Consider the following 18,234-nt stretch of genomic DNA (forward strand, 5'->3'; position numbering starts at 1 on the left):
GTCTCAACAACGTGATTTACCGGAATCCATAGCATGGCGTGTTATTGGCAGACTGCAATCCGGGCAAACACAACGTAGTGTCGCGGACGCTGTTGGAGTCGCCAGAAGTGTTGTTGCAAGGCTGTGGAATCGATTCCAAGAAACAGGAAATGTTAGACGTCGACCAGGGCAAGGTCGGCCACGCGCCACTACAGCAACTGATGACCGGTATATGCGGTTAACAGCCCGTCGAAACAGAACAGTTAATCATTGTGGCACCATCTCTCTTTGAAAAATGGGAATTATGTCTACATAAGGCGGATATGGGGGTGGTGGTGTGGGTGATGCCCCCATTCAATTAAAAAAATTATTATTTGCACAGGTGGGAGGGCACGGTTCCTACAACTTTTGCCTGAAAGACTTCCCTGAATATTGGAAGACAATTTCTCTGACCACCAAACACCCAAATCTTTTTAAAACACCATATTGATACAGTATTATCCCACCCAAAAGTTGCATGTTATACAATAACACTTATTTTTAAAAAAAAGCATCATATCAAGATTTAAATTTGATCAGGACAGCAAATGTTATCGCTTTTATCCAAAACAATGTGTGTGCAAATGATAGTGCTCTTGAACATGTAACTGTTTGATTTTGAGATGAAATTTTTTGATTACTGCATTAGCCAGCATGCCGGACAATAAGTTAGATTCAGGAAAAATTCTCAAATACCTGTTAATTGAAGTTACCAGCTTGAATCGTGTTTGCTTCTCTGCACCTTAACTTTTTTTATGCACCCCCCGCCCCCTGCTTTGTTTCTGAGTAGTGTTTATTTGAAGCAGTGTTTCCGAACGTGGTCAATATATTCCTGTAGGGGGATGCTGGAATAGATTAGTGGGATGTGGAAAAGTGGTTACTACTAACATACGAAGTCAACATGAGGAGCAGGGCAATAATTTTTTTCAAAAGGTTAGTAGTACAAAACAGTTTGGAGAGAATTTGGCCAAGAACTAGTCTCTTTCTTTTCTTGCTCCCTTACAATCTGTTCCCTTTGTGCAACACCCCTGTAAGGTAAGGTCGTATCTATAAATAGGGTGTCAGAACAGCCAAATTTGCTGTAGATTGGACAGAGGCATTCTCAAAATGGGTGCTTTTGTTGCGGCCAGTAATTTCAATTTCAAACTTTTTGTATTAGGAGGAAACATGTAAAGTTAGTAACAATTATCATAAATGATATAAAAAATGGAAAAAAATGGAATTCCAAGTTAGTGACAAAAACATTTTTTTTAACATTTCTTATGTGTAAAAATGAGAACAACTTGCTTCAGATATGCTGGAAGAGCAGGGACTGTTTTAAAATAATAACAGCTGTCAACACGCTGTCGACGCATCCGGCAACAAGAAAGGGAATGTCAACAAATGCATTCAGTGTGTTAAATGAAGTAGGCTTTCTTCTGATTTTCAGTAGGTGGTTTTTCTCTAAATGATATACAGAAAAGTGTTTCATTGAGAAATTATTTTTACAAAGTATCTGGGCTTGTCAATGTTAAAACAAGAGGCTTTTATGGAGGCGAAATATCTCATCACTGCTGTTTAGAGAGGGATAAGGTCCTATCTGTTTTATTAACTTCATTCAGATAGGTTGAGCTTCAAGGTTTTTTTCTTCTACTGCAATCTTGATTTCATAGTTATTCTCATTGCTATACTATAGCTTCTGTATTAGAAACTCTAACACAATTTGATGAGTTAAATCGAGATATGCATAGAACTATAAAGTATTTTTCTATTCCTTGATCAAGTGTGCAAGACTAAATTGAGCAACGAGATACTTTATCAGCTAAGGCAAGCATGCATTTTGGTGTCCCCTATGTGTAATGTAGAAGGAACCGTTAAAGTGTGAATTTGGCACCACCTCTAGTCCTGTTGCCCCCCCCCCCTTTAGTTGCAGCACTGGCATTGAGTAGTGTGATTTTTTAACATGGGAAAAAAAATTGTGAAATATTTTAAATGGAAAGTTTTTTTAGTCGATTGGACAAAGAAAGAAAAGTTATAAAACTGAGGACAGATGAAATACTAAGAACCCTGTGAAACAAATGCTAAATCAAACATTTATGGAGAGAGTAGCTTGCAAATCAGATAGATTTCATGAAATCCAAAAGACACTGATCTGCTGCATAGAATAGATAGTTCAATAAGTATAAAACCTGCTTTGGAGAATTATTTTACTGACCTAGTGAGTTTACAAAAATGGTAAAAGTTGATGGTATTAACTACAAGGAAAAATCTGGCCTAACTGGTGAACAGAACAAAACAAATATAGTGAAATTTAATCAGTGCATGTACCTCATGTCAGCATGATTTCTAAATTTATGAAATAAAGTGTCAATGTTTGATTTTTATCAAATTTCTGGTAAAGTATGTTCAAAATGTAAAAAAAGCATTAATTTAAAAACTTGCTTATTTTATATTACTTGATATTAATGTATTGAATGTATTATATCAGTTATCAGTGATCCTTGATGAACCTCGATTTTCCCCCAACAGGCTTCAATGTTTAAAAAATCTCTAGTGTCCTAATTTTAAAATTTTTCATGAAACAAAGTAAACAAGGCTGGATGAAAAAACAGCTATAAAAAGATAGCTGTAAGAATATAGGGAAAAAAGTGAAGGGTATCACTCAGTAGAAAGGAACATGGTATTGTGAATTTGAAAAAGAAACTAAAATAAATAAATAAAAGTGAATGCGAGGATGTGTGTATATGAAAAATATATATCCTATTCAACCACAGCTTTTTACAATCTCTTGAAGAAATATTCCATTGTTCAGAAATTTCACTGACCTCCCTTTTTTTCCCCTAACTTTCCAGGTTGTAAGAACTCTGGATGGTATGGATGGTAGAGACAGACATTCGTTCCCCCCCCCCCCTTTGTACACTATACACACCTTCAGTGATCCTCCTCTGTTTGAAGAGCCTGTATATGCTTATGCATATCAAAAAAGATTCTGACAAGGGCTGAGCTGGTATAGAACAAGCAACAACTCTGAACATTCTTTGGTCCAGAAAACACAACTTTCTAATCTATCGGGGATACTGCACCTGTGCATTATTTAAATGTTAAACTTAAAATAAAAATCTTAGTTACATATTGTTTTCACAAAAAATATACGTATTTTAACTCTGAATATCAATACATACTACTATATCTTGACGCTTTGCAGGGTACTTTTGAGGAACACCACCAACTACCACAACCTGATAACTGAAATAAGAAAATATTTTATCATTATGAAATAAACTGCTCAAATGTTAAGTAATTAAGATAAGAATAAAAAAATTTTAATACTGTTAATAAATTGTAATATTATTTTTCGTTGTAATTTATACAGAGCATAGGATGAAACAAAAATATTTTGCTTGTGTAATTATTGGTAACAGGAAAAAAATCTAATTAAATAATCAAACAGATTGTGAAAAGAATCATGCTAATATTGAGCGACAAAAAAAGTTCAAATTCAATGGATACAATGAGTTGATATGGAGGGTGATCATTTCTGTTAAAAAAAACAGATTGTCCCAACAATTTTAAATCATGAATAAAATAAGATTATCATTGGGGATTCATGGTATTGGAGCTCATTCAAGTTTTCTGTAGTTCCTAACTTTGAGGCATAAATGCGAGCCGATCTCCCTGTTAAAAGGTCTTGGACACAGAAAGCAACATAACTGCAATAGTACAAATATTCAATCATTACTTTTTACAGTTTGCAAAATAGATGGTAGCACTAAAATTCCCGCTCAACACTAGCTACGCACTCAGAAAGTTAGGTACATGCACGCTTCAGCACAGCTCATTTAGTAGTAAATTGCCTATGGGAATAGACCAGAGCTGTGCTTGGTTTGAAAGAAAGAGTCCATTCAAGTGAAAGACATGTTTGCAGCTCACTGAGGTTGCCATTGTACCACCATATAGGCATTGTGATGGACTCAAATCACAAGGACCCATGTTTGAACTCTGATGCCAGCACTGTGGTGGTCGGCTGAAGTTGGTTTGAGGCGTGAATGTGAGTCAGTTGTCCTGACAGAATTTCAACAAAATACAGTGGAACCTGTATAAAATGGAATGTCAGAAGACTGAAATATCATTCTATAGTATAAAGGAGCACATTAAAGCACTAATCGTCGATGAGACTATCTTTTGATTTCATCAAAGACAGGATTCTGCCTCATATAGTGTCTCAGACAGGTTTCACTGCACTTCCATGAACCCAAAAATTCAGGCATCTGCCACTTTCATTACCAATATGGAAGACAGATTGCAGCATATCTCGAAAAGAAACTATATATAACTCTCACATCATAAATACATGAGAGCCACACATATACACCAACGTTCAATTTAAAAGATGCCCTATAAGATTTTCACTACACATTCCAGCATGCACCACAAGTCATTAGAAATTCCCTCAGAGGAAGGTTTACAAGGTGCGTTTACTGCCTCATAGTAGTAGCAGCTCACCGAAAAACCGAGGGTCACAGAGAGCTTTAAAAAATGTTACCAAGTATCTCCCATACCTGATCCATATTAGGAATAAAATTATGAGACTTTCTATGAGTATCTCAAGTATATTCCCATGGCAATATCCACACTTTTTTGCAGTCATGTTTTTGGGAAAATTAAGTGATTTTGTAGAAAGTCAAACGATCTAATCGGGGTCTGTCTAGCCAAAATTTGGATCTCTTCACAAAGTTCTGGATCTAAAAAATGGACCCTTCACAAAATAAAAATTAATGAAACCATACATTTGGAATTTCATTTCTTTTGTGATAGATAAACTAGATTACTTCGCTTCCCACAAAATTACTTATTTTTCACAAAAGTACTGATCTTTTTCACAAAAATAAGGAAAATTTTCACAAAAACAGGAAACATTACAAAAGAAGTTTCGACAGACCCCTGCTAATTAATTTTATTTTTTAAAAATGAAACTCAAATTTATGGTTTCGTAAATGCAAACTCTGTCATTTATTCTAATGTGATATTGGGTGAGAAGCTCTGTTCGAAACATAATAAATTCACCATGAATTAATCCAGCAGGATAGTAAGAGTTCATCTTTTAATGAAGTGCAAGCTTATACAAAACCAGAACAATTCTTCCCCCCATATTGGAAAAAAAAAGTAAAATACATCCCAAACAATAGTTTTATCATAATATGTTTCAATGCATCTCTCTCAGCACAAAAACAAAATACTACAAGACACTGAACACTAAACAAGGTGCTGTATCCAGTCTGACCTTGCAACACCATGCTGAACTAAAATAAAAAATAAATAAATAAAATAATGAAAAACTGGTTTGCAGGATTTGTTCAAGCACATTGTGCATGGATAAGTCAATTCCTTTTATCAAATTCTTGTATAATATGAACAGGCAAAAAAGTAACCTGCTGCTTTGTTCAAATTCAAAAGACAAACGCATAACAAGCATTCCTCAGAAACAAACACAATGCATACACTGCATATTACAACACATTCACTTGTTTATCGGAAATTCTTCAGTGCAATGTTTAAGAGGTGCATGTGTGGTTTAGTAGTAGTCTTTCCTGCACAGCATTCGGTGAAGGGTCAGTTTTTAATTCTGCATTTTGTGAAGGATCTATATACCAAAAATGTATTATTGAGATTATTGCAGACAGAAAATAAGTATAATTAAATTTAATATTACATGAATATAGTTTTGGTTTGACAACTTCTGAAGAGCTTTTAAAAATTATTAGAATACATAACATACAGAACATATACAGTGATGCCACTGACGCATTATAGCATATGAAATACTCTTCAGAAAGTAAAGGATGCGCAAATATTTTTCACATCCCGTGAGACACGTTCTTTCCAACAGAACATTTTTTGCCCTTGGAAAGCATATATAGTTTTATTACTCTAAAATATAAAGGATGTACTGTATTTGGTGTAACCTGCAGGCTTATAACAATTTTACATTAAAAATAAAATCATTTACATTAGAGGAATAAATATAATAGAAATGCATTCATACCTGTTTGCTTCATTATGTGAAGAATACTTCTCATGAATAAACTTAAAGGAAAAGATAAAAATATACATTAGACTTCTGTTATAGTTAATCCAAATAAGTCAACTAGATTTGAAATGAATTTTAAAAAATGTACAATTAAAATGTTCCAAGTAAAATGGGTATATGTATTGAGAGAATTTCCAAGTTTCAGCATGGTATTTGTTTATTAAGTACTTTAATTCATATATTTTTACCCAATTTAAGGAACTGAAGCTTATACACATAGACTATCCTAAAAGATTCAATAAACATTCAAATATTCTAAATAATAAAAACTGAAACATATAAACTAACTTTTCCCATCATCACTGCTACAAACAATTTCTAAGGACTGAGCACTTTAAAGTAACCATAACCCATATTCCCCCCCCCCTCACTTTTTATTTTTTTTCATGTGGCTTTCCATCAAAATTAGAAAAATAAAAGCCATTGGGTACAGGAAAGAAATTAATTTTGCCTATATGAGTAAAAATACCATAATAAAATATAGCTGAATGTACGGTCAATACATGAGATAGCAGAAATTTGATTAAATTTTTGAAACATCATAATCATTAAACTACAAAACAGAGTTGTGAATAAAAACTTGGGTCAATAACTTGAATCAAGGTAGAAGGTTTACCTGGTTGCAATCTAATGGTTGAAATTTATCCAGCTTATCAGCAACATTTCTGGGTCCACAATAATATTCATCTGTAATTATAAAAAAAATTTAGAGGCATGTTATTGATAATTATAATGCTAACTAGCATGTAATATAACAAGATGCAATTAAAATGTAATAATAAACAAAACAAACATATTTTTGAAGGTTTTGTTGCATCAAAATTCATTTTTTTTAAAAAAACAGAATGTCAGTGTTTTTTTCCTTTCATAAGACCTAAGGACTGAGAAAATATATTTAGCTTTGAGAACTCACTGAAAGTTATTAAAAATATCTTTCAACTGAGGATAGCCTATCTGCACAGAACACCTGTTTATATTTATCTCTAGACGATTTATATTTGTTCTATCACCACAATATGTGGATTGTGTGGACTCATGATTGACAGCTAGACAGGGACACGGGAACATATTTGCTCGTGTTGCTAAAGCAATACCAATCATACCAATCACCATTTGAACATAGCTCAAATATTGCACTGAAAGCGCTTTTTTTCAATTAAAATTTTTAAAGACATATCTGTGGGACCCTTTCCTTGTAAGGAGTTGCATTGCTGTAGCTCTTTTTGTTTGCAAGTCATTTCAGGTCCAAGGGACTTTCCCATACACCCTATATGTCCATTAAGCATGAGAACAAAATGAGCATCATAGAATCTCAATACTACAACAGTAGTCACAGCAACAGACTTGAGACAGTACATTTTATCGCTGATTTCAGACAGATCTCAACCCTTTGAGTGGCACTAACACGATAGCTCACCTCCTTATTTTAGCATTGGCAAGCCCAAATATTTTGTGAAGTTAATCCCTCCCTCAGTGGAACACTTTTCCCTATACCAATGGTTCACAAACTTTTGTCAACCATTGCTCCCTTGCCTAATTCATGATTCGTCAGCAGCTCTTCAGGATAGATTAATGGATATTTTCCCGTATAAAAGAACTTCAAAGCATAAATAGGTGCACAGATCAATATCTCAAGCTCACCACGCATAGGCGGAGAGAGAGAATTGGAAGTCTGAATGCGGGCACAATGATGATGATGTCAATTCATGTATACATTTATGACGCTGGGGGGGGGGGTGCCTCCGTATCTCCGCCCATGTCGCCACGACACCCCACATAAAGGTTGGCGATGCTCCCTAGAAACAGCGACGCACACTGAAAAAACTGCTCTATACCCATTACTTTATATATACTCATTTACTGCTGAAAATCATAAGGAAGCTTATTGCTATTCTGCCGTATAAAGGGTTAAAAGGCATCAGTCAATAGTCTCATCGATGTAGTTAAAAAATACCAAAAAAAAAGTCGCTGAGAAAATTAAACTTGTAAAATAAAGCAAAAAAAATAATAAATGCAATAATGACATAGCTTTGTTATCTCAAGTTTATACTGGAAAAAAAAATCAGACTACAGAATTGTTTATTCCAGTGCTATTATCGAAATTAAAATTCAAAGCTCAACATAAGTTTAAATAAACAAATACAGACATCCATATTTTTATGCGTATCTTTTTCTCAGCCACCTCGGTGGGTATTTTGCCTGTTGTGGCGTTGTATTTGTATAGAAACATGTATTAAAAAAACATCCTAGTGAAATGAAATGCTGTATATTATGTGTTTACATTGGATGAATGCAGGTGTAGAGGAGATATGATAGAAGTGTTCAAAATTTTGAATGGGATGGATAGGATGGACCATAAACTTTTAGTACACCGCCAATCGACTGCTTTTACAAGGGGACACCAGTATCAATTGGTGAGGGACAATGCAAGGTTATGGTGGCACAGGGAATTTTTCTCTAATAGGGTTGTTAATAAATGGCTTAGCCCTGGAGATAGTAAATTGTAACACAATTGACACGTTTAAAAAGAAATACGATAAGCATGTTGGGGTAAATCGAGAAGCTATCCATACTTAGAATAAGAAATACGATAAGCATGTTGGGGTAAATCGAGAAGCTATCCATACTTAGAATAAGACAACCATAAGTATTCTTTATGGACATTGTATAATATTTTGTCATGTGTATATATTGTTTATAATTTTTGTTAATTGCATTTTTAATTGGGTTGCTGTATTTTTGAAATATATGACATCCATATTTTTATGGGTATCTTTTTCTCAGCCACCTCGTTGGGCATTTTGCCTGTTGTGGCATTGTATTTGTATAGAAACATGTATTAAAAAAACATCCTAGTGAAATGAAATGCATATATTGAGATTCAAAGAGAAAGGAGAAATGGTTCGACATTTGTTTTTCAATTTTTCATGACTTCTGGCAGTGGGAGGGATAATTTGTGAAAAATAAATACATAAATGACTTCAAATAAAAAGAAAATATACACAACGTTTAATTATCGCCATGAATTTATCATCTAAAAAACAGTGTTTTTCAACCGCCAGGCCGTGAGAATATATTCATTACCCTTTCATTTTTCAAGCATTTCCACGAATAACTAATTGGTTTGTCTCACTATTATGAAACATATTATTTTAATTTTTCAGCCTAAAAATCATACAATGGGAAAGATGAAATACCCTCCTAGAGTTCCAGAACAAAGGCTTCCAGCCGCAATTGTAATTTATAAGAATTTGGAGGATCTCTCTTCCCCTTATTGCACTGAAAATCCTTCATTTTGTTGCAAGGCCCAAAGGAAGGGGGAACATGTCTCTGGCCCTCCCCTCCCCCTTGAAACTAGTATTTTTAATTGTATTTTTTTTTTCTTTTTGTATTTTTGAGTATTCATCTTCATGAGACCCAAACAATACAGCAGGGGTGAGGAATGTTTTTTCATACTCTCCGTACCTTTTCCCCGAAAATATCCTATAGGGCTCTCTGTTGACAACCAGATGACCCTGTTTTCGTGTTCACGGTTTGTCATTGTCGGCACCACCGAAAATGTCCTGAAGACAATAATGCCATGAGAAAACTTGGTATTCCACGTTCCTTGGGGGGGAGACTGGAAAAACATCTGCTACTCCCCAAGCTGCTTAACTTCAAAGGGGAATAAGCTTCTTTTTTTTCCTTGGAACCAAATATTCTATAGGGAGAGGAAAAAATCGTTTTGCAGATTCATTCAACACATGAGTTCAATTAACAATATTGAAGCTGTCTGTCTTTTTTTACTCAGCGAAAAGAGAGCTGCTGATAGCGTACAATTAGTTTGCGGCTAAAATTCCCTGGCTGTTTTCTTGAATAGATATACAGTATACCTAACACATGAGGGGAAAAAATTGTTTCTGCTGTACAGCAATACGAATTCCTATGCTGGCCTCAAGGCCGCAACTAGATGCTTGGTCACCCGCAGCAAGCGCACATTTTGACGCTTCCTTGTAATGTTGAAGGCGAGGTTTCAGAATGAAGTTTGCACCTCCTCGGGTCTAGCGCCCAGGGCACAAACCCGTCTGCTTTCCCCTAATTGCGGTCCTGGCTGGACTTCCTATGGTGTGCAATTTTTTTTCCCCACTCAAAATGTCTGTCGGATGACCAGCTGCATGTAGAGAATCGAATCATTCCTTGCCGTTCATGTAAGATTGAACTATTTATGTCAGATAGTAGTAATCACAAATTTGCTCTATTGGAATAATGCAATGCTCCTATTTGAGCAAAAAAAAAAAGCTTAAGATCTGTTTTTTGCAAAGTTCAAAGGATTTCAGCGTGACATATTGAGGGACTACATTTTACCCCACGTAAGTTTGCTTTTTAAATTACTTTTTTTTTTTTTTTTTTGCTTTCTTTTGCATAATAAACTGTAGAAAAACCATCCACTCTCGTTTAAACTGGAAATGTTGTCAATCATTTTCAAGTTCAACTCTTAAATTCGATAAAATTGTTGTGCAGATGTCAACGCCTGATTTCCATATGGTCAAGTTCAGCATTTGACCCTGACCAGCATTTGGGGCTGACACAGGAACATCCCCGGGGCCTGGGACAATTACCATAGTTTTTGGGGGTTTTAAGCTTTAAATTCACTACAGGAGGGTTTTGCTTAGGGGGCAGATGCAGATAGATTAAAGTCTGTTGAGGCCCCAGACGCAAAAGTAAATACTGGACCACTTAAATTAGAAAAAGGTGTTACGTTTGGGTTTTACGGGGTCCAGAGTGCACGCCTGGTACTTAAATCTGCCTCTGTTTGGGGCACACCAAAAATCCCAGCCTGCGAAACGTGAGGGCATTGTCCAGCCAACAAAATTTACACAACAGATATTCACTGACTAGCCAAGCATCTTTTCACCTTAGTCTCCAGGGCTGAAACTAGATGCTTGGTCACCCAGAATAAGCACGCATTTTGGCGCCCCCTCATAAATTTGCACCCCCTGTAGTTTGGCGCCCAGGACACCAGACCCGCCTGCACCGTGAGAGCTGTGTGCTGTTAGGAATGTGCGACAGGAGCGGTCGCACTGGGCACTGTGCTTTGTGGACACTCACGGTAAACTATTGGAGGCTTTCATAAATTCTGAAATTACTTCTTGCATTAATTCTGAAGTTTCATCAATTCTGGAATTATTTCTTTCAACAATTCTGAAATTTTTCCCCGTAAATTTTGAATTTTTATTGGTGCAGGAATTATTTCTTTCAATTATTTTTGATTCATCAAGTCCAAAATTTTTATCAGTTTCAGGATTTTATTTTCTCTCATTAGTTTAAAATTACCTTCAGTGCTGAATTTTTGCTAGTTTTTGTGTTAATTTATTGAATTGTGTATTTAACATTTTTTGTATGGATATTTCAGAGCATTCTTGTATATTTTGAAATAATGGATGCCGATTCCTTCCCAAATATATAAAATTGAGCAAATATTTTTGGTGTCCAAAACTATTGAGACGCACCGGGCCCCCGGCCATCGGGGGTCCAAGAGAAGAGGAGCCTCACAAAAATTAGATCTGGTTGAAACTTTTGATAATTTGCCTAACAGGGCGTCAGAAAAATCACTTGGCCTGGGGGCCCATCAAAGATCTTAGCGCAGGCAGCGTTGGAGGATGTGTGGGGCCTCTTATACACTTAGATATTATGTCAGGGGTTTTCAAACTTTTTCCACCCGCGGCACCTCTTTTCCTAATCAACGCTTATCCGCAGCTCCCCAGAGCAGTTTAACAGTCTCTTCGGAAAACCTTTGCAGGGTGCCGCGGCACACAGTTCGAGAACCCTTGCATTATGTATTTGTACTTTCTGTTTTCAATGTAAACTTCCCCAATATTCTGAAACATTATACTCAAATGACCAGCAATATTACTATGTGGTGATGGTTGTCAATTTAAATTATCAGAGAACTTCAACTAAATCATCAACAAAAAATCCAATCCAATCATTGATTAAAAACTAAAATACATACAATATAACTATTCGATTTCAGAATACACATTAGCATGGTTTTAAAAAATTGATAATCAAAACCATCATTTGATTGATAATTAAACCCATTTTCCACCACTTTATCAGTTTATAATTGAATTTGACAGTTTTATGTAAATATTATGAGGGGGCACAGGGCATCTGTCCCAGAGACATTTTGAATTCATTACCTTCAAAAAACATTTTAAATTAACAGAAATTAAAAAATATAGCACATAAAGGTATTTTCTTTCAATATTTTAATTTATTCAAGATAATAATTTTAATTTTTGATTGTCTTGGGCAGGGTCGTCTTTAGAGCACGATGGGCCCCCGGGCCAAGCGATTTTTCTGAGATCTCACCGGGCGAATTCTCGAAAATTTTAACTGGTTCTCATTTTTGTGAAGCCTGCATTCTCTTAAGGTGTCCAGAGGTGGGCCCATGCATTACGATGGCACTGATCTTGGGGCAGACACAGGACCCCTATACCCACCTTCTACATAGATTTGTTACATTTTGCTGCAGTGTAAAAATCTTACCACTACTACAAAAGTAGGTTGAAGAACGGGTCATCGCTAAAATCAAATAGATTCGAAAAAAACAGCACACTCTACTTCAAACAAGGGACGTATAGTCTGACAAAAATATAAGCAAATTATGACCTGTACAGAGAAATGACTCACATATACTTTGAGCAACACCAATCATTTCTGACTTCCGGCGTCCCTGCAGCTAGACAATTTGCTGGGAAATCACAAGGAAAATTGGGGAGAGATGAGCAGGAAACTTATCAAAGCAACTACTGACTATGTGTGGTTGTTTTTAAACAGAGCTACAGGCTACTCTAAAACATTAAAAAAAAACTATAGGCCATACTTAAAATTTCAGGAAAAGCTATAAAATATTAATCATGTAAAATAATCATTTTATATTACTGATATACCTTGACTAAAGAACATATCGGCTTATGAGTTTTTTGGCTAACAAAGATTTCTTCTGGATTTTTTGCTTCTGTTAATGAATATGGATTCAATGAGCAAACATTTTCATTGATATGAATCCACGTGCTAACTAGTTGTCAAGAGCTGAATTTTTGCATCAATCTTTATCAGAATCACTGTCACTAGAGCCTGATTAATTCATGTCCGACTCAGAATATTTTTCCAGATGTACCTGCACTTCTTTCTGAAATTCTTTGAACCATTTCATGCAAAATGAAAGATTAAGGTAGTAGAAAATGCATTGAATAAAAGGGAGCCTATGTTTTCAGAGCATGTGTTGTTTCAGTGCAAGACTCTTAGCGTCAAGCAGAACAGTCTGGACATTCTAGGATATTTTCCATCTGCATGTATCAGACACAGAAATGAGCTGAACAAATCACATATGTATGGGGGCACCTGCAAACTCGATTAGGTTTTGTCAACACGAGATTTAAGAAACTAAAGCTGGTGTTTGGTTGTGTACATACTGGAAAGTAAAAAAAAAAGATCAGCATCTCTCATGTGCCTGTAGATTCTCATTTATCCAATTTTGAAGCTGTTAATTTTAGCCTTCAAACAGCTTTTGTCTTTTTTATAGCATTCCTTTGTGTTTTAAAAACTTATCTTTAAATTTTGGGCAGAAGTTGGAATGAATCAGATTTTCCATAAAAACCTATGGTAAATCATGTTTTGGCTAACGAACATAATGAATCATCTTTAGCCAAGGTATCACTGTATTCTTATCAGTGTTTTTCAACCCTGTTGTCTGCAGACCGCTGGTGGGGAGCTGTGAGCACTTTGTTAGGGTTTGCAGGATCATTTCCATTTACTACCATAACATGAATGACACATTTAATGCTGAGGAATCATAACAGGTTACTACAATTTTTTTATGGTATGCAAATTATAAAACCAATACATTGCAGATTTTGTGGAGGTAAGGTGTGTTGCTAGAAATTTAACTTCACTACAGAGGATCTGCGGTGCATTCACTTTGACAACAAGGGTTCAAGATCAAAAAGGTTGGGAAACACTGTTCTAGATTATGTAATAAGAATAATAGGTTTATTTATTTCTGAAATAAAACAAAATAGTTTAATTGCAAAGAAAATTTTTTTCTCAAGAATAATGTACCTGAAGCAGACAATGACATGCATAAATCATTACTCTGCTCATGTGCAGAATTTTCCTGAAGATCATCTTTTTTCAAACAATGGAATCGACATGGCTGAAGAAAATTTTCACGTTTCATTTCCTGCAAACTTTTATTTTCCAACATAGCATGTTCTTCTTCATGAGCTGACAGAATAGTAGATGTTTGTATCTGTCTGAATGGTTTATTAAGAGGGCTTTGACCAGCAGTCACTTCACAAGCATTAGAATTCTTAGACATTGATTTTTGCTTACTTATTACAGAGTTACTTGTTTTTTTCTTGCTTCCCACTAATTTCATTTTTGATCTTAGGTCTTCTTCAGAATCATTAGATTTGAGAACTTCCAATCCTTTGCAGATGACTAAATCTCTTGAGTAATCTGCAATATTTGATGGATCATGTGAAATACTACGTATTATATTTTCTTTTCTTTTCACAGATGGTACACCATTTACAAGGTCTTCAATGCTGACTGGTGCTTTTGTGACTGTGGGTGATGCACCACTTACTGTGGCTCTTCTCTGTACTTTAGCATGAGATAAGCTTGGAACAATTTTCAGCTGAAATCTATCAGAAATTGAATGTGTTGGGCAATTAGTTATAGAACTATCAGGAAGGAAAGCAGAATCATCATCATCATCATCATCCTCATCATTTTCTCTGAAAATAAAATATTAAAAGTCAATCAGCACTATCCATATAAATTATTCAACTCAACTACAAAAAAACTAATGAAGCGGTTGCCACTTCTCAAGCTTACAAATTCTATGGTGAGTTTGTAAGTAAGCAATCTTACTTCTCTTTTACTGGTGATTATTAGGGATACATAAATTTTGTATTTATGAAATAGCCACAATGAATGCAAAATTTACAATATAAATGCAAAATTTGCCAAGTTTGATGAATAAATGCTAAAATTAGATTTTTACTACTTTTTAGTGAAATCTAGGTAATTTTTTTTTTGAAATGGGGAAGTCGTAATTTTGCTCAGTACTTGTGAGTGTGCTTGAAAGGGAAACCACAAGCATCACTTATTTCTCCTGCTCTGACACTGTGTTAGATATAAATAAAGTCAAGTTCAGTTATAACATAGACCCTAGGTGATTCAAGAAGTGCATGTAATAACCGACATGCATGTTATAAGCAAGGAGTTGAAACTAGCTTACGTAGCAATAGCATATATGCATTATTGAGGTTTTCATGGACAAAATAAGCTTATGCAGCACATAATTGAAAAACAACATAGCATGAATATAGTTTTTGATTGATATCCGAAAAGTTTTGGAAATTTATTCGAAAATGCAAGATATACAACAACATGCAGACATTTTTGGAAATGTTAATGATTTTTTTTGAGCTTATGCCAACAGTTTTTTTTTTTTTTTTTTTTTTTGTTTGAAGTTGACAGCAGTATACAATTTAAAAATTCAGAAAAAATCTTATTGATGTTTATGAATTTTATATACACACATATCACCAATACACTTGAATCACCATAGCTTTTCAACAGTGACTGAGTTTATTTACAACAATTGTTCTTCCATTATTGCCACCAATAAAAAGATCACAAAGTAATAAAAACAAGTAAAAATTCAATAATTTGAAAAGCATAAACAATACAGCTTTGCACAGAAAGACAGAATTTTATTAAATGTAAAAAATTTATTGCCAAAATGGTTATATAAAGTAAAGATACATTACTACACATTCTAGACTAGCCTAAAGAAATACTGAAATTGCAGAACGTATGTGTCGATCCACTGTGCACTGTTGTGCAGACATCATCTTATTAGATGAAGCAATACTCATCCCAGCAAAACAGGAGAAATTTCTTACTAATGAAGGGAACAAACAACTTCTTATCGCAATGCTTTGCAACACATTTCAGCAAAACAGCATTGACATAAAGCAGGCTGTGGAAGATGCAGATGTTGACATTGTGAAGACTGCACTTTTCAAGGCCTCTGCCTATAAACAATTCATCATCATTGGGGAAGATACTGACCTGTTGATGCTTTTCATTGGTTTGGTTCCTAATGTGAACAATGTGCACCTACACAAGAGTTGAAGGGGTGAGTCTGCTGGTTTACTGTGTATTGCGGTTCCTCCTTGAAATATGATTCATCAAGCTGCCCACTAGGTATTGTGGGGCTTTACCTGCATGCCGTCAGTGGATGCGACACCACATTTTTCGCCAAGGCAAAATCAAATACTGCACAATACTAACAAAATTCTCAGCTAAAAGAATGTTTCAGTGTTCTTACAACAACACTCCTCTGCTGAGGAGATATATCTCATCACTTTGAGTGGGGGGTTGACATGAACACACAAAATTTGGATCACCTCCATTACCCACATTTCATCAAGGCTGCTGCAATGACCAGCAAATTAAGTCTCGCATGACTGCCACCAACACAAGATCCTGCCCCACAGATGCCATTCCTTTTGAACATACCACATAGTCTAGACGTGCTTGGGGTTCAAAAGACAACCTACAGACTGGGGTCAGATGCACACAGATCAAGGGCTAGCACCAATTCAAGCCAGTAAGGATCCTGCACCTCAATCCTTACTGAAATGTATATTATGTCGCTGCAAGAAACAGTGCCGTGGGACTTGCACCTGTCAAATATTGCACCTAGTCTAATGTTAAACACCTCTTGATACAATGATATTCTCTACTATGATAAATCCCTCTATAATGATATTTTTTTAAAGAGATTTTTAAACCACTACAATGATATTTTTTAATATCTCTCAAAATGGTCTTGAATTTAATTTTAACTTTGCCACTTATTTTCATTTTTCGAAGAACATCCAATAATATCAGTGTTTTGCACCACATGATCACCGAAAATGTTAATAAAGCCATAGGTATTGTCATTTTCTCTGTAAGACACAAAAGTGCAATACAGTAAACATCTTTTCAGGAACAATGCATCTGAATGAATTCCATTAATTAATTACAATTTTTTGCCACAAATAAATACTTTAAAATATGTTTACAATACTTTAAAATATGTTTACAATACTTTAAAAATATGTTTTCTGATGGTACTAATACTTTTAAATGTAGATTTAAAAAACATGCAAACAGCAGCATAAATTTGGTGGCATGTGATGACGATGTTGCCTATTGATATAATGATAATAATCCCATTACAATATTTTTTCTTGGCCCGTAGAATTATCATTATATAGAGGTTTCACTGTATATTTATCTAATAGCATTTGACTAACCCCTTCACATACAGACTTTAGCAACAAATTTGGAAAACTGGTTTCCTTGTCCGCATGTTAGAAATAGAAGTGGAAAAAAAGAGTGCAATAGATTTCTTTTTCTCACCCTCCCCTATGTGTTCTCTTTCTCATATATACAGCAGTAAAAAGATACATTATGTGGAGGATCAGTAAACAGAAGTATAGAAGGAAGGGAAACACAAATTCTGTTCATAGGGTTTCAATGAAGCTCTATAATGATGAGGATAGAGGTTAAAAAAAACAGGGAGAACTGGAATGAATTTCTTCTATTCGCATTAGGGCAAGATATTTTGTCCATGATCATTAAGGGGCTAAACTATCTGAGAGCATTTGATCATTTTTTCTGCCCCATGGTCATTTTTTTTACACATGAAGGCTAATTAGTAATTTAATTACAGTTTATGGCCAATTCTGGAAAATAACATAAAAAATATTCTCCCTTTCATGTATCTTGCTAATAGGTTGGTGCGCTAATGGCTTAGTAGGGTGACTTCTTATGGTAGCGGGCGCAGCAGTCCAGGTCGATAAGATACTCGCCTGAAGTACCAAAGGATGTTTAGAGGTATCCACAGTTTGATACCCAATTTGTCCAGTCAGAAATTTTCCTGACATGGGAGTGCAACAGAAAAGGCAACAATATTACCCCGGAAAATGATTCCTACTGCTGGGAATCTTGCGCAGTGTTAGCATTTAGATTTTGTGTCATTTACTAATTGTTCTTGAAAAGCTTTTATGTAAGTACCCTCAAAGAAGTTTAAAAGA

At 35.2% G+C, this 18,234-nt stretch overlaps 1 protein-coding gene across 2 annotated transcripts in view; it reads right to left on the reverse strand.

The window, feature by feature from the left end:
• cnk (connector enhancer of ksr) overlaps positions 1-18,234 on the reverse strand; it is a 77,958-nt gene that overhangs the window by 26,588 nt on the left and 33,136 nt on the right. Inside the window, exons 10-13 of one of the 2 annotated variants that reach the window (XM_089233246.1) lie at positions 14,465-14,871; positions 6,702-6,772; positions 6,041-6,081; positions 3,180-3,243 (exon numbers count right to left, since the gene is read on the reverse strand). In XM_089233246.1, coding sequence (XP_089089372.1) covers positions 3,180-3,243; positions 6,041-6,081; positions 6,702-6,772; positions 14,465-14,871 — 583 coding nt within the window. Of the gene's footprint in view, positions 1-3,179; positions 3,244-6,040; positions 6,082-6,701; positions 6,773-14,191; positions 14,872-18,234 lie in introns of both variants that reach the window. The other variant, XM_089233245.1, reaches the window with a different exon arrangement.

The sequence above is a fragment of the Pholcus phalangioides genome, unplaced genomic scaffold, assembly GCF_987345545.1.
Source record: "Pholcus phalangioides strain wild (caught in Gottingen) unplaced genomic scaffold, Ppha-v1.0 ptg000007l_1, whole genome shotgun sequence".
Lineage (NCBI taxonomy): Eukaryota > Metazoa > Arthropoda > Arachnida > Araneae > Pholcidae > Pholcus > Pholcus phalangioides.